The sequence below is a fragment of the Labrus bergylta genome, chromosome 10, assembly GCF_963930695.1.
Source record: "Labrus bergylta chromosome 10, fLabBer1.1, whole genome shotgun sequence".
Classification (NCBI taxonomy): domain Eukaryota; kingdom Metazoa; phylum Chordata; class Actinopteri; order Labriformes; family Labridae; genus Labrus; species Labrus bergylta.
In genome coordinates, this window is record NC_089204.1 from 17,976,495 (window position 1) to 17,998,508 (window position 22,014).

The 22,014-nt window shown below is 41.3% G+C and overlaps 2 protein-coding genes across 3 annotated transcripts in view; both read left to right on the forward strand.

Annotated features, from left to right (window-relative positions):
• Positions 1–11,334: 11,334 nt before the first annotated feature.
• Positions 11,335–13,549, forward strand: znhit2 (zinc finger, HIT-type containing 2). Of its 2 annotated transcripts, none has more exons than XM_020650253.3 (2): positions 11,335–11,425; positions 11,660–13,549. In XM_020650253.3, the coding sequence occupies exon 2, from the start codon at positions 11,729–11,731 to the stop codon at positions 13,481–13,483; it is 1,755 nt and encodes a 584-aa protein (XP_020505909.3). In that variant the 5' UTR covers positions 11,335–11,425; positions 11,660–11,728; the 3' UTR covers positions 13,484–13,549. The 2 variants fall into 2 exon arrangements, with proteins under 2 accessions (XP_020505909.3, XP_065815873.1); XM_065959801.1 differs by lacking the exon at positions 11,335–11,425 and adding an exon at positions 11,448–11,570.
• A 1,250-nt stretch (positions 13,550–14,799) lies between these two features.
• The window catches only part of lrpprc (leucine-rich pentatricopeptide repeat containing), a 56,659-nt gene continuing 49,444 nt past the window's right edge, over positions 14,800–22,014 (forward strand). Inside the window, exons 1-11 of the mRNA XM_020650240.3 lie at positions 14,800–15,008; positions 15,810–16,012; positions 16,171–16,293; positions 16,435–16,556; positions 16,816–16,874; positions 17,144–17,230; positions 17,345–17,471; positions 17,568–17,712; positions 18,712–18,869; positions 19,020–19,125; positions 19,254–19,361. Of these exons, the coding sequence (XP_020505896.2) occupies positions 14,830–15,008; positions 15,810–16,012; positions 16,171–16,293; positions 16,435–16,556; positions 16,816–16,874; positions 17,144–17,230; positions 17,345–17,471; positions 17,568–17,712; positions 18,712–18,869; positions 19,020–19,125; positions 19,254–19,361 (1,417 nt within the window). The 5' untranslated portion in view covers positions 14,800–14,829. The remainder of the gene's footprint in view (positions 15,009–15,809; positions 16,013–16,170; positions 16,294–16,434; positions 16,557–16,815; positions 16,875–17,143; positions 17,231–17,344; positions 17,472–17,567; positions 17,713–18,711; positions 18,870–19,019; positions 19,126–19,253; positions 19,362–22,014) is intronic.

Sequence of the window (22,014 nt, forward strand, 5' to 3'; positions counted from 1 at the left end):
ACACACACACACACACACACACACACAGCTCAACAGTAGTCTGGTCTGTTAGCCTTTCTACATTTAACATGAGTCCGGTCTGCAGTCTCTTCACTTATTCATCCTTCTCCTCCTCAGCCACCTCCCTCCTGCACTAACCTGAAACGACAGCTGCGGTGTGGCTGACGGAGACCTGCCCACCTCTGCTGTCTCAGTGGACATTCAGAACACACACACACACACACACACACACACACACACACACACACACACACACACACACACACACACACACACACTCACACACAAACAGACACACACTGTTCCTCCAAGTAGCTGTGTAGGCATTTCCAGATGTAGAGAAGAGAAGAGAAGAGAAGATGTTTATGTGTGTCTGGACAGATGGTGTGCGATCGATGATATCCCGAACAGGCTAAGGACCAGATATGAGAGGGATTGAGGGAAATGATGACACATTCACCTTTCTGCTGGGAAATCTCCGAACACACGCACACTTACATGCATTTATGAACATGTGATCACATTCATGCGCTCACATACCTTCAGATGCACGTGATGTAAAGAAAACAATGAAAAATGAAACACACACAATATGTTGGGAAAAAGTTGAGAAGGGCAAATGTCGCAGGGGCGTGATGATTGACCTTCGTCATTCTGTCTTTCATTTCCACAGTTTCGCAGAAAAACACAACATTTTGGGACTTTGAGAGGATCGGAATTAATAATGGACACTTTCCTTATCCTTAAGGAACCTATCTCTTCACTTGACCTCTGTCAACAGATTCTGCAATGTTAACGTCTCTGGTTAGGGTCTCAAGGTTTTGCCCGAGGTCACTTTGATCCTCAGATGCATCAGATGTTTGGTTGAGCTCATTCTACTGTCCCTGATGGAAATGGAAGAACAAGGTTTTGGTTTAGGTCCCTGGGCTTGATTAAACATAATAACTGTATCAGTCAACGATATCTGAAGTCAAGTTTTTTGACAGAACATGTGTCTAAAGTTAAAATGAAAATGGATGACATTTTCACAAATGTGTAAAAGAAAGGTTTCGAAACGGTGATCTGACATTGCTCCAGTGTGTGTGTGTGTGTGTGTGTGTGTGTGTGTGTGTGTGTGTGTGTGTGTGTTTTGGGGGTTGGATGTCAGTTTCTTTACTGCATGTCTGACAGCCAGCATATGATCCTGAGATATCATGACAGCTGCCTTCACACCCTTCTCACCATACACACACATACACGCACACACGCACACACACACACACACACACACACACCCACACCCACACGCACACACACACACTACATACATGACTGACAGCCTCGCCACCCTGTGACAGACCTGCTACATCCACCTGCAGCCAACAGGCTCAAGGACAGAGAGGTGAATGGGTTGAGGGTACAACAGAGGTTGGGATTAAGAGTTTGGCTTAAGGCTAGACAGGAAACAGATACAAGGAGGGACAAGACACCAAGGGGCTGGTGGTTGGATTGATAGACGTCAAAGGTCAAGAGGAGATATAAGCAAAGCTAGGAGCGGGAAGGGAAGAGAAAAAAGGGAGAAAGAGTTTGTTGGATTGACAACAATAGAAGAGGACATTCTTGACCAAACAGGCAGTAAACTAACATTTAAAACATTCCATGGCATTAAAAACAAAACTGCTTCTTCTCAAGACATTCAATCAATCTCAAAAAGGTTTTCTTGAGACCAGTTTTTCATGGACAACCCTCATCCCAACCTCCAAGTGCCACAGCGTTTGGTTCTGTTGAAGGGCGGTGGTAGAGGTATTATTCATTGTTTTGGCAGTGTCATTCTCAGCTATCACTAATGTGAAAAGACATGTCTGATATTCAACGCTCTATAAATCAAACGCATGGGAAGTAAACAAACAAGGATTGATAGGAGAATGAGAAAAAATAGGGAAAAACAGAAAAAGGCAGATTGCAGATGTATGAATTATTTTCCCCATTAGTTTGCTGTGTATCATTCTGTTGATCCTCTCTTTCCGCGTACCGATTCTCGCGGATGAGGGGGCCTGTGTCTCCTCTGATGATGACAGGCGTGTTGTTGACATAAGCGTTGGGTTATTCATCTGCATGCTTGTTTGTTTGCGTCCTACTGTCCCCTTCCATTCGCTCAATCCTCCAGAGTTGGCACAGTGACAATTTGCGGAATATAAAAACTTGATCGGATTTGATTTCCAGACAGCCGTGTGAAAGTGAAGTCAACAACATGCTCACACAAGGTGAAAATCAACACTCTGAGGAGGGGAAACAAAACACAAACATGAGGTCTCTGTGTCGTGATGCAAATGGCTGAAGAAAGAGATTAGAGCAGGAGAGAGTTTAAGTGATGTGTGTTTTCATTTTGGATTAAAAATTGTGAAGAGAAAGCTTTCTTAAATTCAGACTGAAATAAGCTTAAATTCAGACAAGAACGTCTACCAAAAGCTTCCTTGTAGCTATGAAACGCGAGGATAACAAGACCCAGGCACTGTTAAAATGATCCTTTTAACAAACATTACTTTGTTTGCTATACTTTCAATGCACATAAAGACACAGAAAGATTCATTTGAGACTTAGACATGATTCTGTTTCAGGGCTTTTACTTAAAAATACTATCAATATGTACTCAAACACACATACACAGTTATACAGAGTACCCCGTGCTGTGCTCAAGGGCAGGCTCACCGTAGGCCTTTTCCCAAAGCAGAGGTGATGTGTCCTGGTCCACTAATGTCAACATCGCAGCCAGGGTCGAAGAGCTGTCAAACATGCTAACACACAACCTTTTCCAGCTTACACTAACACAGTCAGAGTGTGTGATTTTGTGCATCCCCAAAATGCCAAGTGCCCCCCTGTACCATTTCAACATTTCAAAGAGTTCCTCTATTGTGTTTCCGCACTTTGCCCGTAAGCTACACAAGCACATGCATCCTATATGTTCATGGTGTCTAATGTCTATTTGTGTGTTTGTATACCTCCTGATGTTATAACTGATCATATTCGCTGCATTAACTGAATTCAAGCATTTTCATCATTATGTGACATCTGAGAAAAACAACAGAGCACTGAAACTGTTCATTTCAAATGTGCCTATAACACAAATCAGTCAGATGCAAATGCAAAATGCAGGTCTGTTCATTTCAGATTTATATGTTGTAATGCTTTTACTTGAGTGGAAGTTTGGTTTTAAGATCAGCTGACATTTTACATTTTTCTACGCCCTGTATCTAACACTCATATCTACAGTATATGGAGCAGCATCGCTTTGATTGAAAAAAGTCTGGTTCAGGCTTTCATGTTCAGCATGTCTTTCAATTACTTCTAAAATCCTTTGACGTTATAATTTGTCTATTACTTAAGGATTTGACAAAACACCTGCAAAGGGGATAACATTCATATCAGCCCAAACAGCACTTTGTATTTTGTGCTAGTAAGCAAATGCTAAAGCAAAGGAAAATGTCACTTGATGGGGCGCTGATGGCCTAGCAGTTAGATTGTGTCCCATGTACAGTACGGAGCCTATCCGCTTCCAGGCGGGGGGCAAGGTTTCAAATCTGACCTGCAGCTCCTTTCACACACATGTCATTCCCCACTTTCTCCCTCTTCTCTCACTCTTTCCACTGTCCTATCAAATGAAGGTATAAAAGTACTAATCATCAGTTTAACATTTGTTGCATTAGCATTACGCTTAAAGAGTTTAGGCAAAGTTAAGTGTCGTCTTCTGGCTAAAAGCCTGGAGAAGCTTCAGTAAATATTGTCGCTAAGCTTTAGCAGCAATCACAGATTTTTTTAAAAATGTAAGTGGATATGTTTTGAACCACTTCTTATATATATTTAAAAAGCCAATTTTTTAGATTGTGGCAAATCGAATTCACCCCAAATTGAAGAATATCTGCAGTGTGCTACACAGAATAACAGATTGGGTTTACTTTTAAATAAACAAATATTATGCAAAACCTGCATGAGTGTGTCGAGTTTCATCCATCACACAATAATAAGGCACGGACCCACACGCTGTAAATGAGTGCAACACACTTCAGGGTCTGGAGATAGCATGCGGTGAAGGCGCGTAGGTGTTGGAGCGTGAAAGGTTTCCCTGCTAATACGGATATAATGATGTGACTATAAGTAAATCAACGTCACAATGCATGTGTGCTGCCCGATCACAGGAACAGTTGTTTTGTTGATCTGAGCGACTATTCTTCATGACTCACACCTCATGAAAGAAAGAATTAAAGATAGATAGAGGTAACTAGAGATGGATGGAGGTTGATAAACAAGAAGAGACGTCGGCCAGTGTGTTGTTTTGACTGCACTGAGAGGGAAGTGGGGCCGACATTGAGTTGGCCTACATTCATGTTGCTTAATGTGTGAGGGGAGCAGAGAGACAGCTCTGTGTCTGTCTAATTATTCATCCACACTCGCACAAAGAGTGGATGTAATGTTGTTAGGTGTGTTTGTTTGTGTGTGTGTGTGTACATACATAATGGATGCTATGAATGATGTTTAATCTATTTATCATATTTCTGTGAACCCTAAAATGGACATTTGTACTCCACGGAAGGCTCCAGTTACGCAAGTGTACAAAAAGACATTGGACAGCAGTCCTGCTTATAAGAAAAAATAAAACTATGAGAAATTATTGACATAAAGCTTTAAATAATGGAAACTGGAGGATGACATAAATATAAATAAATCATGGTTATGATAAAATAATAAAAGTAAAGGAAAATGGATGAATAAATCTTTAAGTGATCAAAATAATTCTTAAAATAAAGTGATCTAAACTTGGTTATACAGCTTAGAGGCACATGCGGTACAAACATATACAGTAGATGTTAGTTAGGTAGATATGGTACAGAAAGCAAAAAATGTAAATACAGCTCGATTGATTTAAACGTAATTTCCATATTGACATACAGTAGTTTATCATAGTTTTGAAATGTGGGTGGTATCTGGGATTGCTTATAAGAATTCAAGGGGAATCCCATTTCAATCCAACCCTTTTGCGGGGTATCTTCAAGCAAATAAAAGGGTTGGAACCAGTGATTTAGATTTTGTGTGTTTGTGTATATCACCCTAGATGAGTCAGAGTCCCTCCCTTTTTTCCGAAGTGACTGACTTGAATAAGATTTTCACTTTTTGACTTCAAAGTGCAGATCAATCTCCGACTGATATCCAAAAGACAGACACACACATCCACATAAACATATCAAAGCACAGTTGTCACTGGGATTGTAGTGACTTTGAGCGTCGTCCCCTTGCGAACAGAAGCTTGAAGCTGTGATCTTCACATACATGACACCTCAGCTTAACAACGTCCACACACACACACACACTCACACACGGAATGGATGTCTCTGCTCTGCCTCTCCTGTTGTCACGTTCTCACTTCCTGATTTAGACAGACAGCGAGCAATCCTCTGGGAAACAGACACACTTCTCCCTTTCCTTCCCTTGCTCCTTCCTCCATTCCTTCCACTTTCTTGATCCGCTGCTCCCTCTCGTGGGGATGGAGGGAGGCGGGGCCGGAGGTTAGACTGATGGAAGCGGGTGATACGCTGATACACAGCCAGTCTCAGGTTTGCTCCTGCGGGAACAGAGTGATGGAGAAGAGAAGAGAGACGGGGAGGTAGCATGAAAAACATGGAAGTCTCTCGGTGTTTTATTTTTATTTTTTTACATTCATGAGAACACAGGGGGGGGGGGGGGGTCAGGCTTTTTACAAACAGAAAAAGAATAACAAAAGTAAATAAGACTTTCTTACAAATTGTGACCCACCTCCACTATATTCAGAAGCAATTATCAAATCAAACAATTTGACATTTTTTGGAAATCTGGAAATCCTATTAACTGTTAATAGAATTTCAACAAATTGATCCAAGCTCAATGGTTTTAATATGAAACTTAAACATATCTATAAGAATTTCAGGAATTTGTGTTTCTCTGAACAATTTGAGATTTAAATCATAAGAAGTGTCTTGGATAAGGGTTTGAATGTTATCTTTCCACATGTTTTTAACATGTCTGTTATTCCACTGAAGAAGTCAGGCACAGTGCCCACACTATTCCCAGTGGATTTATACTTTTTCCACAACCTGCTCTTATGAACACTCTGCAAGCATCAGCCCATTTATACTTAACAATACCATAATATACTGTGAATAATAAACATGCTTTCTACTAACGTCTCCCCCCTGTCACTTAGTGTAAAAAAGATAAAAGACTGCCAGTCTTTGCAATAATAAATGCTCACTTATTTCTTAGCTTTATTGAAAATACATCTATTGATTTATTTTACTTACTAACTTACCAAATTTTGGGTGCATAACTGTTTATACTAAGTTCCTGAACACTATCATGTTGTAATATATAATATAATTGCAAAACAGAATTATAACATGTTCCATTAAATAAGTTTTAGGCAATTGACGTCAAACAGATCTCACAAAATATGCCATGAAACAGTATTGCAGTTTTAAATCCTGTACAAAATTCCGAATACAATCAGAGAAAAGAACATTGCATAATAAATACCCTCTAACCTGCACCTTAAAGAAATAAAAATTGTATAAAAATATATAATAAATTAAAATTTGAATTATGTCTTAAGGAATCCACACTGTCCCCCATTATTTTAGCATTAAACAAAAGCTCATTAACAAATGGCACTGTCCCTTCTTCTTTCCAGCATGCAATTGTCAATCCGCCATTAAGAAAACACACCTTGACCCCAGTGACCAGAACAACAGGCCCATCTCTAACTTACTTTTTATAGGATTCTGAAAAAATATCTCTGCCTACCTTTACACTTTCATTATCCTTGCCAAATTTCAGTCTTTTTAAAACTCATCACAGTACAGAATCCACTATGCTCAAAGTTTCCAAAGAAATCGTATTCTCCGATGACTCTGGTTGTTGAGCTACTCTTGCCCTGCTCAATCTAAGAGCAGCTTTTGACACTGTTGACCATGACATTCTGTTAAAACCTCTCGGATGAAGTTTGTCTAAAGTCCTGAAATAGTTATAACTCTTTTCTTAAAGACAGAGGGCATTGTTTCTCTTCCTCTGCCACCCTTAAGTTCGGCGTCCCCCAAGGATCAATTTTGGGACCCCGACTATTTTCACATGCTACTGGACCCCAACTGTTTCACATGCTTCCCCTTGGCTCAGTCTTTAGAAAACGCAACATCTTTTATCATTGTTAAACAGATGGCATGCAATTTTATCAATATTCAATTGACAGCACATACTTGTTACAGAGCCTCTTTCACTGTCTAAAGGGGGTAAAATGTCCAAAAATGGAATAAAAAAGAGCTAAACACTCTTTTCATGGATTTGCCACCAGAATGTTTGTCAAAAAAATTGTTTCAATTTATTCCGTTTTCCTCTTAAATCCTGCAGCTACACTGCCAAAACTGTTGTGGGTAAGCCATGGTGATACAGTTGGCTGAGTTATGGTTATATTTGGTTGGCATTTGTGTACTTGAGCACAAACAAGACCAGTTTTTCTTGATGTGTGTGAAAAATCCGATATTATCATTTAAGGTCAAACCTAGCCTGTTTATCACACCCTTATAGATGATTGCAATGACACTCTCTGTGCAGAGAAATATGGTACACTTCAAAATGTGGAGGATAAAAAAGTTGTCAGTTAACATGGGTGCTTGAGTAAGCACTACAAAAAAGTCTTAAGCTGCAAAAACGAAAAACAAAAAAAGTAAATTGCTGGTGTAGAACAAATAAAAATACGTAAAATAACTGGTTGAGGCTTCTGTGAAACTTTGGACCCTGTATTTCCTGCCTGGGTCAAGAGAGACAGAGGTAGGGAGAATCTTAAATTCAAAATTGCTGTGATGAGGTTTCTTTCTCCTGCCAGTTTATTTTTCCTGTCACTGCTGTCAACAACCACACTAGGTCACTGAGAGGCTACCACTCCATCTACCTGTGTTTTAACACATCACACGCCGCTCTGCACCAGTCACACATACACACACACAGAGTCAGAAGGAGAGTCCATTGGTTGAGGCAGACCAAGAAGCTGCACAGGAAGCAGGGATTTGTTTATTGAGTGTCTTGGCAAAGGTGGTCAATTAGATGAGGGAAGAAAGAGAGAAGAGGGGGGTTCTCCTTGTAAAGAACTGAAAATAATAGGTAAATAATAGATCCCAGAGATTAATTATTGAAGGAGTACATTGATGCTTTCATGCTGGGAAGCTGAGTTTACATTCCTGGGCTCATTCATGAAAAAGGGCATATGGAGGAAATGAAAGGAGGATGAGGAACAGGATGTTGTTATTGTATGTCAGGTATCAGGTTTGGTTCAGTGATCTAGCTGAGAGTTATTTTTTTAATAATATATCATACTTGGCACTTATATAAGGATATATTATTATCATCTGTGTTATTGAATTTTTCAGAATATTGTCATGTTATGTATACACTACATATTAATAGTTTATATATTTTCATTCATTTTTGTTACTTTCACTGCAGCAATTTTCAGAGTTTATATAATTTTTTTCTCTCTCTCAGTATCTTTATTGTTCATCTGTGATTCAGTTTATATTTCACATGTACTTTGAGTGTCTTTTCTAATCAATGCAAACTGTGTTCTGCTCTAATTGGTACTGCCATCCAGTCCACGTGAATCCTGCGAATGCACAAACACCTCTTGCCTAATTTCTCAGTGTGCTACAGGTTGGATTTTTGACATTCTTTATTCTAACATCTTCATACATTTTGTTATTATTGTACATTTTGAACTTCATTTCAGAAAAAGTTTACTTTGAATGCGCAAAGATGCAGTCAAACACACACACTGAAACACTTGCTTCTGGCTGCTCACATGGAAAGTGGACAAAGACACAGACAGAACATCCCCCCCCACCCCACACACACACACAAACACACACACACACACACACACACACACACACACACACACACACACACACACACACACTCACAGTTTTGCTTTTGGGAGTACCCTATGATGCCAAATCCTTTTGAGCTGACAGGTGACAGAACAGTCTACATCAACGTAGGTCACAAACATAAACACACACAAACACACACACACACACACACACACACACACACACACACACACACACACACACACACACACACACACACACACACACACACACACACACACACACACACGCATACCCTGCTGCTGTACAGTGGACAGCTCCAGACATGCCAGGGCTGGACATGCCCAAAAGGCAGAGCCTGTTCCCTGTCACCTATCAGCTGGTGGTAGACAGCGAGGTATGTATTTATGTTAGTGTGTTTGTATGTATTTGTGTGTGTGTGTCTTTGTTTTTTTGTTTTTTTAATTTTCACACACACAAAACTACTTTTATATCTGAAAATGTTCATAACCCCTGGGAATGGTCACAAGGCAAACAAGTTATACTACACTTTATAGTATAATCTGAATATTTAGTGGTGCTCATCAAATGTTCTCATCAAAAAATCAAAAACCTTCTCTTTTATGCATATTAACTGAAAGGGTCCTATAATTGTGAGTTCATTTGTGATTGTTTTGTTTGTGTGTAATGGACAATGTGGGATTAACAATAAATCATACATGTTGTATTAAGAAGAAAAATAAGTATTGTCAAAGGGACCTTTTTTTAATTAAAATGTTAAGATTATATCCATGCAAAATGCTTTACATGTAGATTTTTGTATCTAAATCTTTTTGCTCAAAGGTGGAGCAGCAACCTGGTTTTCTCAGTTCTACACCACTCTCCAGTTATGGACGTCATTACATGTCATACCTGCCTTTTCTGTCAGTGTCTAGACTGTCTACTAAAAACAAAAATACTAAACCTGTGCTAATGACTCATGGAAAAGGACAAAAACATTTGCAACCTTTTTTAACCTGGACTCAATTTTACAGCACTTCATATCATCAGTTTAGCAGTCAGTGAGTAAGCTCGTGGATGAAGTGTTGGGGGTACATACATGTCACAGGACATGCCAGGGCAGAATAAAGGAGACACGAGGAGGCAGCAGCCTGCCCAGGACTGCTGGCACAGCAGCCAGGGGCGGGGCCAAGACAGCATGGCACACGTCAACTTCAGACCCCCCTCCTCCCCCCTTTTTCCCCATAGGCTGTGACAGGCGGCACGGGAACCCCTTGGCCCAGTCAGGGGTGGACAGCCATCTGACAACTCCCCACCTGCATGACCTTTACCATGCTTGACCCCCTGCAGGAGACAATCACCTCACAGCAAACAGCCCCACGGGAGATGTAGACACACAGCACAGTCAGGAATCAGCCAAATAGACAGACATGCATGACGCACATACATATTGACATAAAGTAAGACAGCAGGGCAGTTAGTCGGAATACAACATGCATACATGCATGTGATGAGTGATTCAGGGTCTGTGCAGCAGCTTAAAAAAAAGAACTATGCACCACTTATGGACTGACAAAAAAAGAATAAAAAAATGTGTCAAATGATGGGACTGGACAGGACCAATTGGTCTAAATGACAAAAACATCACAAGTTGGAAATCATTATTTTTTCACAGCTTACATATTGTGTTTGCACACTTTGGTTGATTAAACCTTGATTCAATATTTTACAAAGACATGGAATTGAATGTGACGATTTCTAACATATTACTAAATATTTTTAGAGTATTATTACCAGATTCTTATATTTGATATTCATTGCTTACTTTTGTCACCTTATTTCAACTCTGTCACTTTATCTCATAACTGGTCACTTTAACTTAAACTTTCCACTTTTTATGTCTAAATGTCCTGTTTAGTTTTAGTGTATAGTATGGATCTTAATTAGTACATAGTTTAATTAATAATGAATTGCTCTTTAATCGTTATAAATACATTGCACCTTTATCTTTATTTATTCTTACATACTCTTATTTTATTTTTACTCATATGCACGCTCTTCTTCTTTTACAGCTGCAAACACTTGAATTTCCCCACTGGGGATCAAAAAAGGATTTTCTTATCTTATATCCAATTTATTTGGTCATTTTCTTATCAGGTTCGAGAAAAGCAAATATGAAATACAATGTAGGTTACACTTTTCTTGACCTTGAAAACAGAGTTTTAAACATCTTGGTAAGACATTCAATCTTTCATTCAAAAGCAATTGAAATATTTTTTGATAAACTTTTTTTTTTTACCTGTATTATGCTTTGTGAATACAATCCCATGCTACTTCTAAAGTTATTGTTATCATAATATTAGGCTGCAAGTTTGAGTGGTGGCAATTTTGTAAGCGGCGCTTGAAGTGGAAACACACAACTGAAAGAAAAAAAAAAAAAAAAAAAACAGCTGTCAGTTTCTGTTACGTCATCAACAGGCGACGGGTTAGCTTTCATAGCTCAACATCACCAACGCGTTTGCGTCGTTGACTATACGAAGAAAGTAAGCGCACCTTGTTTTTAAATTCATTTAAAGCACGTTACACGTAACGTACTCGCTGCCTAGAGTACTTAATTTTCGCTCTTTAAAGCCATTTGTAGACGGTTAAGGGAGGTAAAGCACACGCTGTTAGTGTTGGTTGTTAAAGGTGAAACATGTGGAAGTACCATCAGCTGCTGTTAAATAACAAAGAGGTGACATATTGTAATAACGTTATTTCTTTTTTGTATTCTGTAGGTTAGGTGACCTTGTTTGGGTGACTCGCTCTTCCTTTTGGGACAACATCGTGCTTCTGTTCTGCTGGTGATGAATCCATTAATCAGACGGAGACTTCCTCCGTCCGTCAGGAGTCTTCTGACAGACCTCAGTCCGAAGCAGCAGTGGACTGACACAGAGCCGGACACACAGCCTGACACCGTGACCACAGATGGGATTCATCTCCCCTCTAGAGGAACTGCTTTACAAGAGGAGTTTCTCACGCCGGCAAAGACACAAGACGAAGAAGAGGCTGCAGCAAACGATGTCAAAGCAGGGAAGAGTGCAGTCTGCATGTTGTGTAAATGTAAGACCTCTTGTTACACCTGCCCTCGGTGCAACACGCATTACTGCAGCCTGGCTTGCTACCAGAGCCCAGATCACTCCGCGTGCTCTGAGGAGTTTTACAAGGAGTCTGTTCTCCGGGAGCTGAAGGATATGGGGAAAACGGAAAGCGAGGGGAGGAAGAAAATGCAGGATGTCCTTGTCGGGCTCAGACAAAAAGCAGAGGGGACAGATGGGGGGATGGAAACTCTGTTAAAAGAAGCAGGTGTCGTGTCAGATGACGGAGGCGATTGTGAAGGAGAGGTGATGGAGAAAGTACTGGTGGTGGAGCTGCTGTCCAGGTTGGCAGAGCTTCAGCAGTCCGGAGTAGGGAGTGAAACAGAGATCGAGGCTATTTTGAGGAAGCTTGAAGAGATCGGTGGAGGGGACCTGCTGCCCGAACACGTCGATAAGGACACCGTCGGTGCAGAAGGTGAGCTGGAATTGGCTGATCGACTCTCGGGGCTTGATATTGACAAACTGTCAGAGGAGGAACTCTGGGAACTTCTCAACAGTAAAGATAAAGAGGCTTTTATGGGAATGATGAAGAGTGGAGCATTCGGTGGGCTTGTCCCCCTGTGGATCCCTTGGTGGGAGGAGCACGAAGAGGGAGCGAGAGGCCTGGTGGAGGAGCTAGAGCTCGAGGAGGAAGGGAGTAAACTGAACACAGAACACGCAGCAGCTGTGGCTCTGCTAGACGGTGATGTTGAGGCGCAAAAAGTGGTTCAGGGTGGGGACACAACTGCTTCAAAGTTGCAAAAAATGAAAGGGGAAAAAGGAAAAGACACAAGCAAGGACAAGAGAGGTTCAACAGTTCCTTACATCCCTCCAATTTCTGCAAAAATACCAAAGTTGAGCTCCTTATGTGCAAATCCATCTCCCCTGGTGTGCTACGGTTTGGTCAATGCACTATACGGCTACACCTTCACACTGTGCCTGTTCAACAATGACACTGATTCACTGATGTTTGAGATCTGTGACATGATTCTTGCTCTGTCAGAGGCCCTGAACTCCAACAGGGTGTTTAACTCGGTCCATGAGGCTTTAGAATGTGGAGAAACTCTCATTTTGGACGGAGGTTACCTAGACAAGGAGGATCCTGTTGCCCCAACCAGGGCAATGGAAGCAGTTGCCCACATCATGACCGGCAGAGACAGGAAAGATGCTACAGGATACTGCCTGGCAGCCTTGAGTCAGCTTCGCTCAGTGCTCTCACGGGCTAGAAGTATGCTGTCTAAAGAGGGAGATGACGGGAAAAGGAGACAGAAGTACTTCCTTTCGAGCAAGAAGTGTGAATTCTTTCAGGCCTGGGTGCTGGACAACGAACACAGGACTCGTACGCTCGCTATTGAGTTGTGGAACGAGCACAGTAGAAGAGAGAGCGTCCGGAGCAGCATGGAGAAAGCAAAGACTGTAGTGGAGCAGAACTTGAAGAAGAGGAAAAGCAAAGGGAAGCATAGCTTAATTGAAGAGCTGAGATGATTATTTTCTCAATGCTGTTGTTTGTAGAAGTTCATGATGTAATAAAAATATATTTGTTTACCCAAATTATCTTGTCTGTCTTTAAAATGTAACTTCTAAAATGTAATTGCTGCATTCACAGTATACTGTCATACACAGTGTTCAAAGTTGACAGGTACAATCATAGCGTTGTATTTTAGTGTATTACTGTAGTTAATTAGTTAGAAAAATTAGTATAAAACAGGTACAACCACAACATGTTTGCAGTCATCTTTTATTTGATGAGGTTCTTATTAACTATTGGAATAAGTTGTGAACAAACTCATAAATAAGACAAATATAAGTGACATAAATGCGAATTTAGGCATGTGGACCTGTGTGTGCTTAAGATTTTAAGGTGTAAGTTGTAAAAGATGCCTGTGACTTACTTTTTTTTGGGGGGGGGGGGCATTTCAGTAACTGCACATTAATGTAAGGGATGTAAAGAACAAAAACAAATACACTAAGAACCTTAACTAAGTCCACCAACAACATACAGAGTTAATGTATTAACTTAGGTTCGGGGGCAGGACCACGCCTAAAACCACACCTCCAATTACCTGACAGCCTACTTAACACCTGGTCACCTCACCACACCCCGTTTGTCTCAGATCCTTCTACCCAACCTCCCTTCCCTCCTTCTCATCCATTCACCGTCCTTCCTCATCTCTTCCCTCCTTCCTTATTTCTTCCCATCCAAACTCGGCACATGCCTCTCTCCCTCGTCTCTCTCATTTTAAGGTACAGTCTTGGTGGGGTGGGGGGGCCGTAATAAGTTTGGGTGGATTCAAACCTGAGACGGTACCCCCACTCTTGAGTCTCTCGCTCGCCCGATGAACCTCCCGGACCCGCCTGAAAGAAGACGACCATCTAAACACCTACACCCCTCTCATGCACATACATCCATCAATACATCTTACTAATTCACATTAAATGTTCAAACTAATTCTGTTGTGGCGTGGTCCTTGCTAGTGAACTGTTGGATGGGCTCTGTAACTATAATGGCTTCCTCCCAGGAGAGTCTTTGAATTTGTTTCAGAGGAGGGTATGTCATCCTCACACTGAACTTTAAATGCTTAAAACAATCCTGATCAATAAGGCTCTTGTTGTGTCATCACACAAATTAACTTAAGGTAAGCTGCACTTAGTCATGAGGCATTATAATATTAACACTACACTCCAAAGCTAGAGTGGCTGTGTGTGTGTGTGTGTGTGTGTGTGCGCCACACATTCATGAACTCTCGTGTCGCTCCTCTCGCGTGGTTTTCTCTGACTGGACTGGGTCACGTGGTGCGGACGTCCGTCCTTCTGACGGTGTGACAGAAAACATGGCTGCGCTCTTGAGATCAGCTCGGCTACTCAAGTTTTCGCCTTCGGGCTTGCTTCAGATCGCGGGCTCTAAAAGCACCGGACCGCCGATCGGTCGACTGTACAGCGGAGCTCTCCGCGGAAGCGAGACCGGAGTTTGTTCCCGACAGATCAGCCGTACTTCAGGAGACGTGTCCAGGTATCACGTCTGCTAAGCTGTGCAGCTCTTATCCACGCGTGAGGCGTGAGGCAGAGATGTCATTGAGGCTCAATGACAACCACAGACAAACAATATCCACGTTAATATGACGTGCTGTTTTAAATTAAGCGTGTTTACATGTGTGTTATCCGAGAATAAGATACATACGACATGAATAGTTAGTCATCATGAACCCAATGGCTCCCGTTTACATAAAGTGGTGATCAGATGTTGTGTAACCAAGCCATTCAATTCAGTATTTATAATTTAGTCGAATATAGCGTCTTAACCTGTAAAGATTATGCTACTTTTAGTCTTCAGTGTTGTCATTCAGTATTTAATGAGGTGCTGGCTTGAAACAAAAGGTCCACACCTGGAGACCAGACGTCTGTGCTGTCATGTCAATAGTTAATTTGATGGAAATATTTCAGTGTTCCTTTATCGGAGAAGTTAAAATGATGATGCCACACATTGCAGTTAGTGATCGGCGACAGCCAGGTTTCTATTCTGCTGGACCTTTTTTTTATTCTCAAGGTCAAACCCCCTCTTGAAAAACTTTGGGCAGGCAGAGCATCTTGAGATGTATCTGTGTTTTGTCGTGCATACACTTAGTTTTTACTGTTCAGGAGGTCAAAGGTGGTTACGTCTCATATGAAATCACAGAAGAATAATCTGAGTTCCTCTGTTTTTTTTTTGTTGTTCTTTGACCTCTCTCGCCCCTTTCACTTGTTCTTCTTTACCGTACCATCGCCCTCGACCCATCTCTGCTTACTCCACTGCAACTGTCTAATTCTCTTACAGTCGTCTGGGGCCATACACTGTTGGATGTGTTCGTAACTATGCTGTGGCCACGGAGCAGAAAGAGGAAGGCAGTGCTGGGGTGCGGACCAAACAGGTGCAGCAATTCGACTGGGCTCTTGCCAAGCTAGACAGCTCTGTGAGGAGAACTGGCCGCATCACAAAGACCCTGCTGCTCCGCATCTTCCATGATATCTGCAGGACAGGTAGGCAGGCACAAGGGGCTTGAGTGATCAAGGGGGCTTCAAGCTATGCCGAAGCACTGCTGAGGCCTTAGAAAAAAAACATTTGCTTCAGAACTTTTTCTTATCTCTGTCCTTCATGTTCTGCTTCTGTCCTTAACCCCCGGTTCCCTGTGGTGCAGGTTATCCCAGCGGTAATCAGGCCTTGCTACTGCTGCGTAGCTGTGGCGCCCTGCTGCCAGAGATGCCTCTGCAGGAGCGCAGTGAGCTGGCCCACCATATTTGGGAGAAGCTGCAGGAGTTGGGTGAGAGGCTGCATCGGTTGTTGAATTTAACAATCCGATTATCCAAAGCAGAACTTAACTTAAACTTAACTTAAAGCTATAACTGGGACTGTTTTGGGAATCATCATTCATTTGACACATTTTGTACATTGTCCTCATCAGGTGCTCAGTATGATGTCAGCCACTACAATGCCTTGCTGAAGGTTTACCTGCAGAACGAGTTCAACTTTTCCCCCACCGACTTCCTTGCCAAGATGGAGGCATCCAACATCCAGCCTAACAGAGTAAGTGTTTTAGTGCAGGCTGTAAGGAAACACATTGATATATTTCCATCAGCTTGCACCTGTCATCACAACAGCACTAGTGGAACATCGTTATACATGATGTTTTGGTTCATATGCACATTTTATTGCAGTTGATGATGCAAATTAATTCTGCACTTGCGCACTTGCAGCAAAGCAGCATCTTGCATAGTATTGTAACATACGTACACACTTGATGATTTTGAGCTCTGTTTAATTTCCCTTTTGTTACCTTGCACAGGTTACCTACCAGCGACTGATAGCAGCCTACTGCCAAAATGGAAACATCGAGGGAGCCAGGTGTGCACACTTGCTCTTCTGCTTATAAACCAAACAACAGCAGAGTCAATGGTCTGATAGGCCAATCGGCTACTTGACAAACGATGGTTCATAAAAAACACAATCCTTCATCTTAGCTACTTAGATGAATTAAATGCTTGTATATTATAGGATACATTTTTTGACTTATCTTTTCCACGCCTGTTGATTACAGCTACAAGTCCTTTTAACCGGTGATATATTACACCTTTGGTTTGATGCGTTTGTTAAACCCCTTTTTCCTTTCATAGCACCATATTGGGTTTCATGAAGAGCAAAGATTTGCCAATCACCGACGCTGTTTTCAACTCCCTGGTGACAGGCCATGCCCGTGCAGGGTGAGTGTCACAGCTTTAGTTACAGAAGTGCAATGTATAAAATGGATTATAATAAATGTTTAAGCAGAAAGAATTTGTCTTCAAACCAGCTGTCTTTTTTTCCCCACTGTGCAGAGACATCGAGAGTGCTAAGAACATATTTCCCGTGATGAAGGGAGCAGGAATTGAACCGAGTCCTGACACTTATTTATCACTTTTGAACGCCTATGCTGAGAAGGGAGACCTAGACAGCCTGAAACAGGTCTGTGTGGTCATTCATTTAGTTGTTTACCTTTTTTCTGTGCGTCCGAAACTCACGCTCACCTCTCTCTCTTCGTCCTCTCTGTCCCTCCGTCAGACAATGGAAGAAGCAGAGAGCGCAGACTGCAGTCTGATGGACAGGGACATCATGCAGGTCATCTACACTCTAGCCAAGGCCGGACACCAGCAGCACATCCCAGAGATGGTTGAGCGCTTGAGACATGAGAGGGGTTATGTTCCAGGTACACATGCACGCACACCTCATGCATTTCTACAGTCCTGGTCTTGAGCAGCTGGGATATAGGTCCATGAGAAAAAAAACATCTAGTGTCTACGATAAAGTGTTGGTGAGACACTTGAGTTTACCCCTTATATTTAAAGTACCCACATACTAACATCCATAAACGGACAAGTTTTAACTGCTTTTAATTAAAAGGCTTTTTTATGCTGATGTCCTAGAAACAAGTTTAAGTTATTAAAGCCCATCTGAACTAGCTTAAAAATAGCTTGTTCCTTGTTACTTTAGTCAGTGTTTATTTTCCTATATTAATCATTTCTAAATTGAAGGGGAAAATGTGCAATAGATAACTCAAAGCAACTGTGAGGAACTTAGATTTTGTGTCGATTTTAGCGACTGTTTTTATACAAGACAGTATCTTATTTCTATTCTGATTCTGTCCTTTACATGTGCAGGTGTTGTTTTTTTTAAAATAGCAAAACATATCAATCAACTTCTGCTTTTGTCTTGACTAAAATAATATTTTGGCATTGAGAGTATCAACATTGAAATAATTGCGGGTCACACCGAGGGTCTCATTTGCTGTGGAGACATCAGCTTTACTCTGTGACTCTTTCATAACTGGCCAAAAAACTCTTCACAAGAGCTTCAAGCGCTCGTTAATATTCTTCACTTTAACTTATGATCCATGGTTTCTCCAGGCATGGGTCATTATCAGACTTCTCAAGCTGGCAGCATTATTAAATGATTTAGTGGGATAAATATCAACATTGAACATTTAAAGGGAAAGTCGTTATGATCGTACTATTTGCCATCCAGTACCATGAACCATGTTGTCAGCTGCAGAATAGACTACATCTTCAGTTTCTATTTGCTTTATTGTGGTGGGTTGAATTCCATAAAAAGGAGAAAGGATTAAAGATCCAAATGGCTTAAATATGAACTCATCATTTTAAATTTTTTATTAGCTTAGCATAATCAGTATTTGACGTTCTTCTTGTAGATGCCATGAACTTGTGTCTGAGACTCATCACCCTGCAGTTGGAGGACACGGCCTTCTACATCCTGAAGACTTTCCCAACGCTGCAGTCGGAGAGCTTCAGCGATGACTCGGCCAGCCTGGGCAACTTCTTCCTCAGACACTGTGTCAACATAGGCATGGTAAACAGCCAAGAAAAAGTCACTTGCACATTGCTTGCTTGCACATGACTGTAAGCTAGCATACGTGTTGAGTAGTGGTTGTCAGGCACTTCGAGTATTCAGTTATACATTCAAATTCAATTTTTAAATTTCTTTCATTGATCCTTTCAGTCACTGGAGAAGTTGGGCATCTTTTGCAAGGAGCTCGAGGAGTCCAAACTGCACAGTTCACCGCTCACCTTCTCTCTGTCCTGTGCTCTGGATTCAAAGATGACTGGTACATCTCTTTTCATTTCATTTCCTGTTTTTCACAAACAGACATTTACAACCGTCTTCTATTCTTAATTGTCTTCAACATGCTTATGTGTCTGTTTGGTGATTATTGTGATTGATTTATTTTTGCAGCTAGGTCTTTAGAACTGATGAAGATGTTGAAGGAGCAGGACTTTCCCATCAGGCCGCACTACTTTTGGCCCCTTCTCACTCAGCATGTGAAAGACAACAACACATCTGGTATGAACACAAACACACACACAGGAGGAGCATCACGTGTTGTTTACAGGTGGATGACACACAAACTCAGCGTATCCAATTCACTCTGTGCTCCTCTGAAGGGCTGCTATAATGTGATGTCAGATAGACCTGTATTGTATTTTTCTGTGTAATATCAAAAGCTTAAGAGTTTTTTTTTATCATGCAACAAAAAAGGAATAGCATGAGATGCTAGGTTCATCTGCTTCACTTTGCACGTCCTGCAATGCGAGATTTGGACCTGCATGAAAACAATTGCGATTGCTAGAAGATACGTCACACAGGCCTTTCCAACGATACTTTTGGCCTTTGCTTAAGCTATCACTAAAGGAGTAGCTTTGTAGAGAAGGCTAGAAATTGAGCTATCGTGAGAAGCTTGTATAGTGATCTTAAAGTCTCTTCAGCCTCATGTGAATAGTCTTGCACACACTGAGAACATAATGGGTGCCACTGAGCCCCAAAAAGAAACAAAATGCGCTTGCCATCTGTTTGTGCATCCAGTGAATTAGAGCATCTTCTTTTGGCGAGCATGGTAGTTTCAGTGTATGTGCATGTGTATGTTTTTTTAGGAGTATAGGGAATTATGACTTCCTCAGTCCTCTGTACCAGAAAGAGCTTTTAAAGGAGTGTTGCCCTCAAATATTAATGCTCCACAGAGTGGTCCAACTGGGACAGGTTTCACTGGGCTGGGGCAGTCAAGGGCAAAGATGTCTGATCCCTACATGAGAGAGTTAGAGCAGGAAAGGACGATACAACACACACACACACACACACAGGTCTCTCTGGAGGACTCTAGGAATAGATTGTAAAGTTTAGAACTCTGAACAGATGGGCCTTGGACCGAAAAAAAAGGAGCTCTGACTTTCAGAAAGTGTGCTCAGACATGAATGTCATAACTTTCGTTCCTCTGATCTTCTAGTTCTGGCCTTTTGTTCTCTTCCTGGCCCAAGTCTAATGTACATTTTTGACTTTACAATCAGGTTATTTTTCTTTTGAGTGAAGGCTACAAAAATTGAATCCTGAACAGTGAAGTTTTAATGTCCTCAAGTATCAAATATAGGTTAGGTAGTAGTTGACACCAATCATTTACTCAGATGCCTCTGTCACTAACCATTAATCTGACCTTTCATTTTCTGTTTCTGACACGTCAAGCAATAAACCTGGAATTATGGCATATCTGGCACAAAGGCACTCCTTTTATGTCGCAGCCGACACTGTATCATCTTAAAGAAAAAAGGGCTGCACAGTAGGTGTGTTTACATAAACGTTTTATGGGATTAGAAAAAAGTATTGATGCTAGTTGGGGGTGCTTTTGTTGTTAAAGAGTTGAAGCACTAAATTGGAAAAGTCTTTGCAGACCAGACTTTCTGTGTGGATTAGAATTATTGTATTGTCTTTAAACAGTGGCAACACTTTATAAAACAATTCAAATGTACCATTAACAAACCTTCCAGGGCTAGATTGCTGTCATTTTGTCATTGTCAAGGCATTTTGATTTGTTTCTGTTTTCCAACCTGCAAAACTCGGAGCCCATCGGCAGTCGTCATCAATCATCATATAATAGATAGATAGACGGTATCTGCCTCTGGGGACAGATGCAAATTTCTCCGTAATCCCGGTGAAGCTGGCGATCAGCATTAAAAGACTTCCAGGCAGGACTTCCTTGTCCGTGCAGTTTAGACTCTGTGTCTATAACATCCAGGAGTAGCATCCATTCATCTGTTGAGTCTAAGACCAACAGTAGAATTTAAGTTGTAGAGCGGCTTCACTAAAGGCAATACAACCAATGAGTATTTTGCTGTCCACGCGGACTGTTTTTCCTTCCTATACCTAAGCTTGCTGACACGTAATTGGTCAATACAACTGAACTGCTAAAGTATTCCAGAGGGAAAACAGAAAACTTCCCGAGATTAAAATCCAGATCCCTGATTGCGAATAGAGATTACCCAACCAGTAATTCCTCTACTCTTTGATCAAAAGTTGGAGGTACAGGCCACACTTTAAACTTGGCTATAATATTTTAATGAATCTAAGCTTTGTTTATTTTCCCCAAATAATTAAGTGTAAATGTTTTTAATTTGCATTTATTTTTTCACAAGGTCACAATGTTTGGTTAAAACGCTTAAACGCTTTGCTTTTTTAATTTGAAACACATCTGCTGTGTAAGGATGGTTGACCTTTGATCCATGGCATGGGGCATCTCATGTTCCTTGTAGGTGACCCTACAAGGCATAGTAGCCTGAAGTGCCCCCCCCCCCACCCCACTCGAACATCAAAACGCACATACATGGATGCACATAGGGGCCTGAGGCCGAGGGGGTCAGGGGTCATTTTGCTCCGGTGGTTGTCCTTATTTCTTCACAAACCAAACTTGTTTCTCATTCACCCAAATCTTCCTCCGTTCCTTCTTCAATCTTTCAACTTAGGATCTTGTTCAACCCACAGTTCTCAACAGATGGATGACTCTTGTAGGGTCTCTATACACCAACTTCAATGACATATTTAAACATATATATATATATATATATATATATTTACAGAGTTTATTTTACAAGATAAAGGCAATCAGTCTGTTTTGAACTTCTAATTCACTGACCAGTGTGCCCTATTGCACCTGCAGTATCACCTTTTCAAG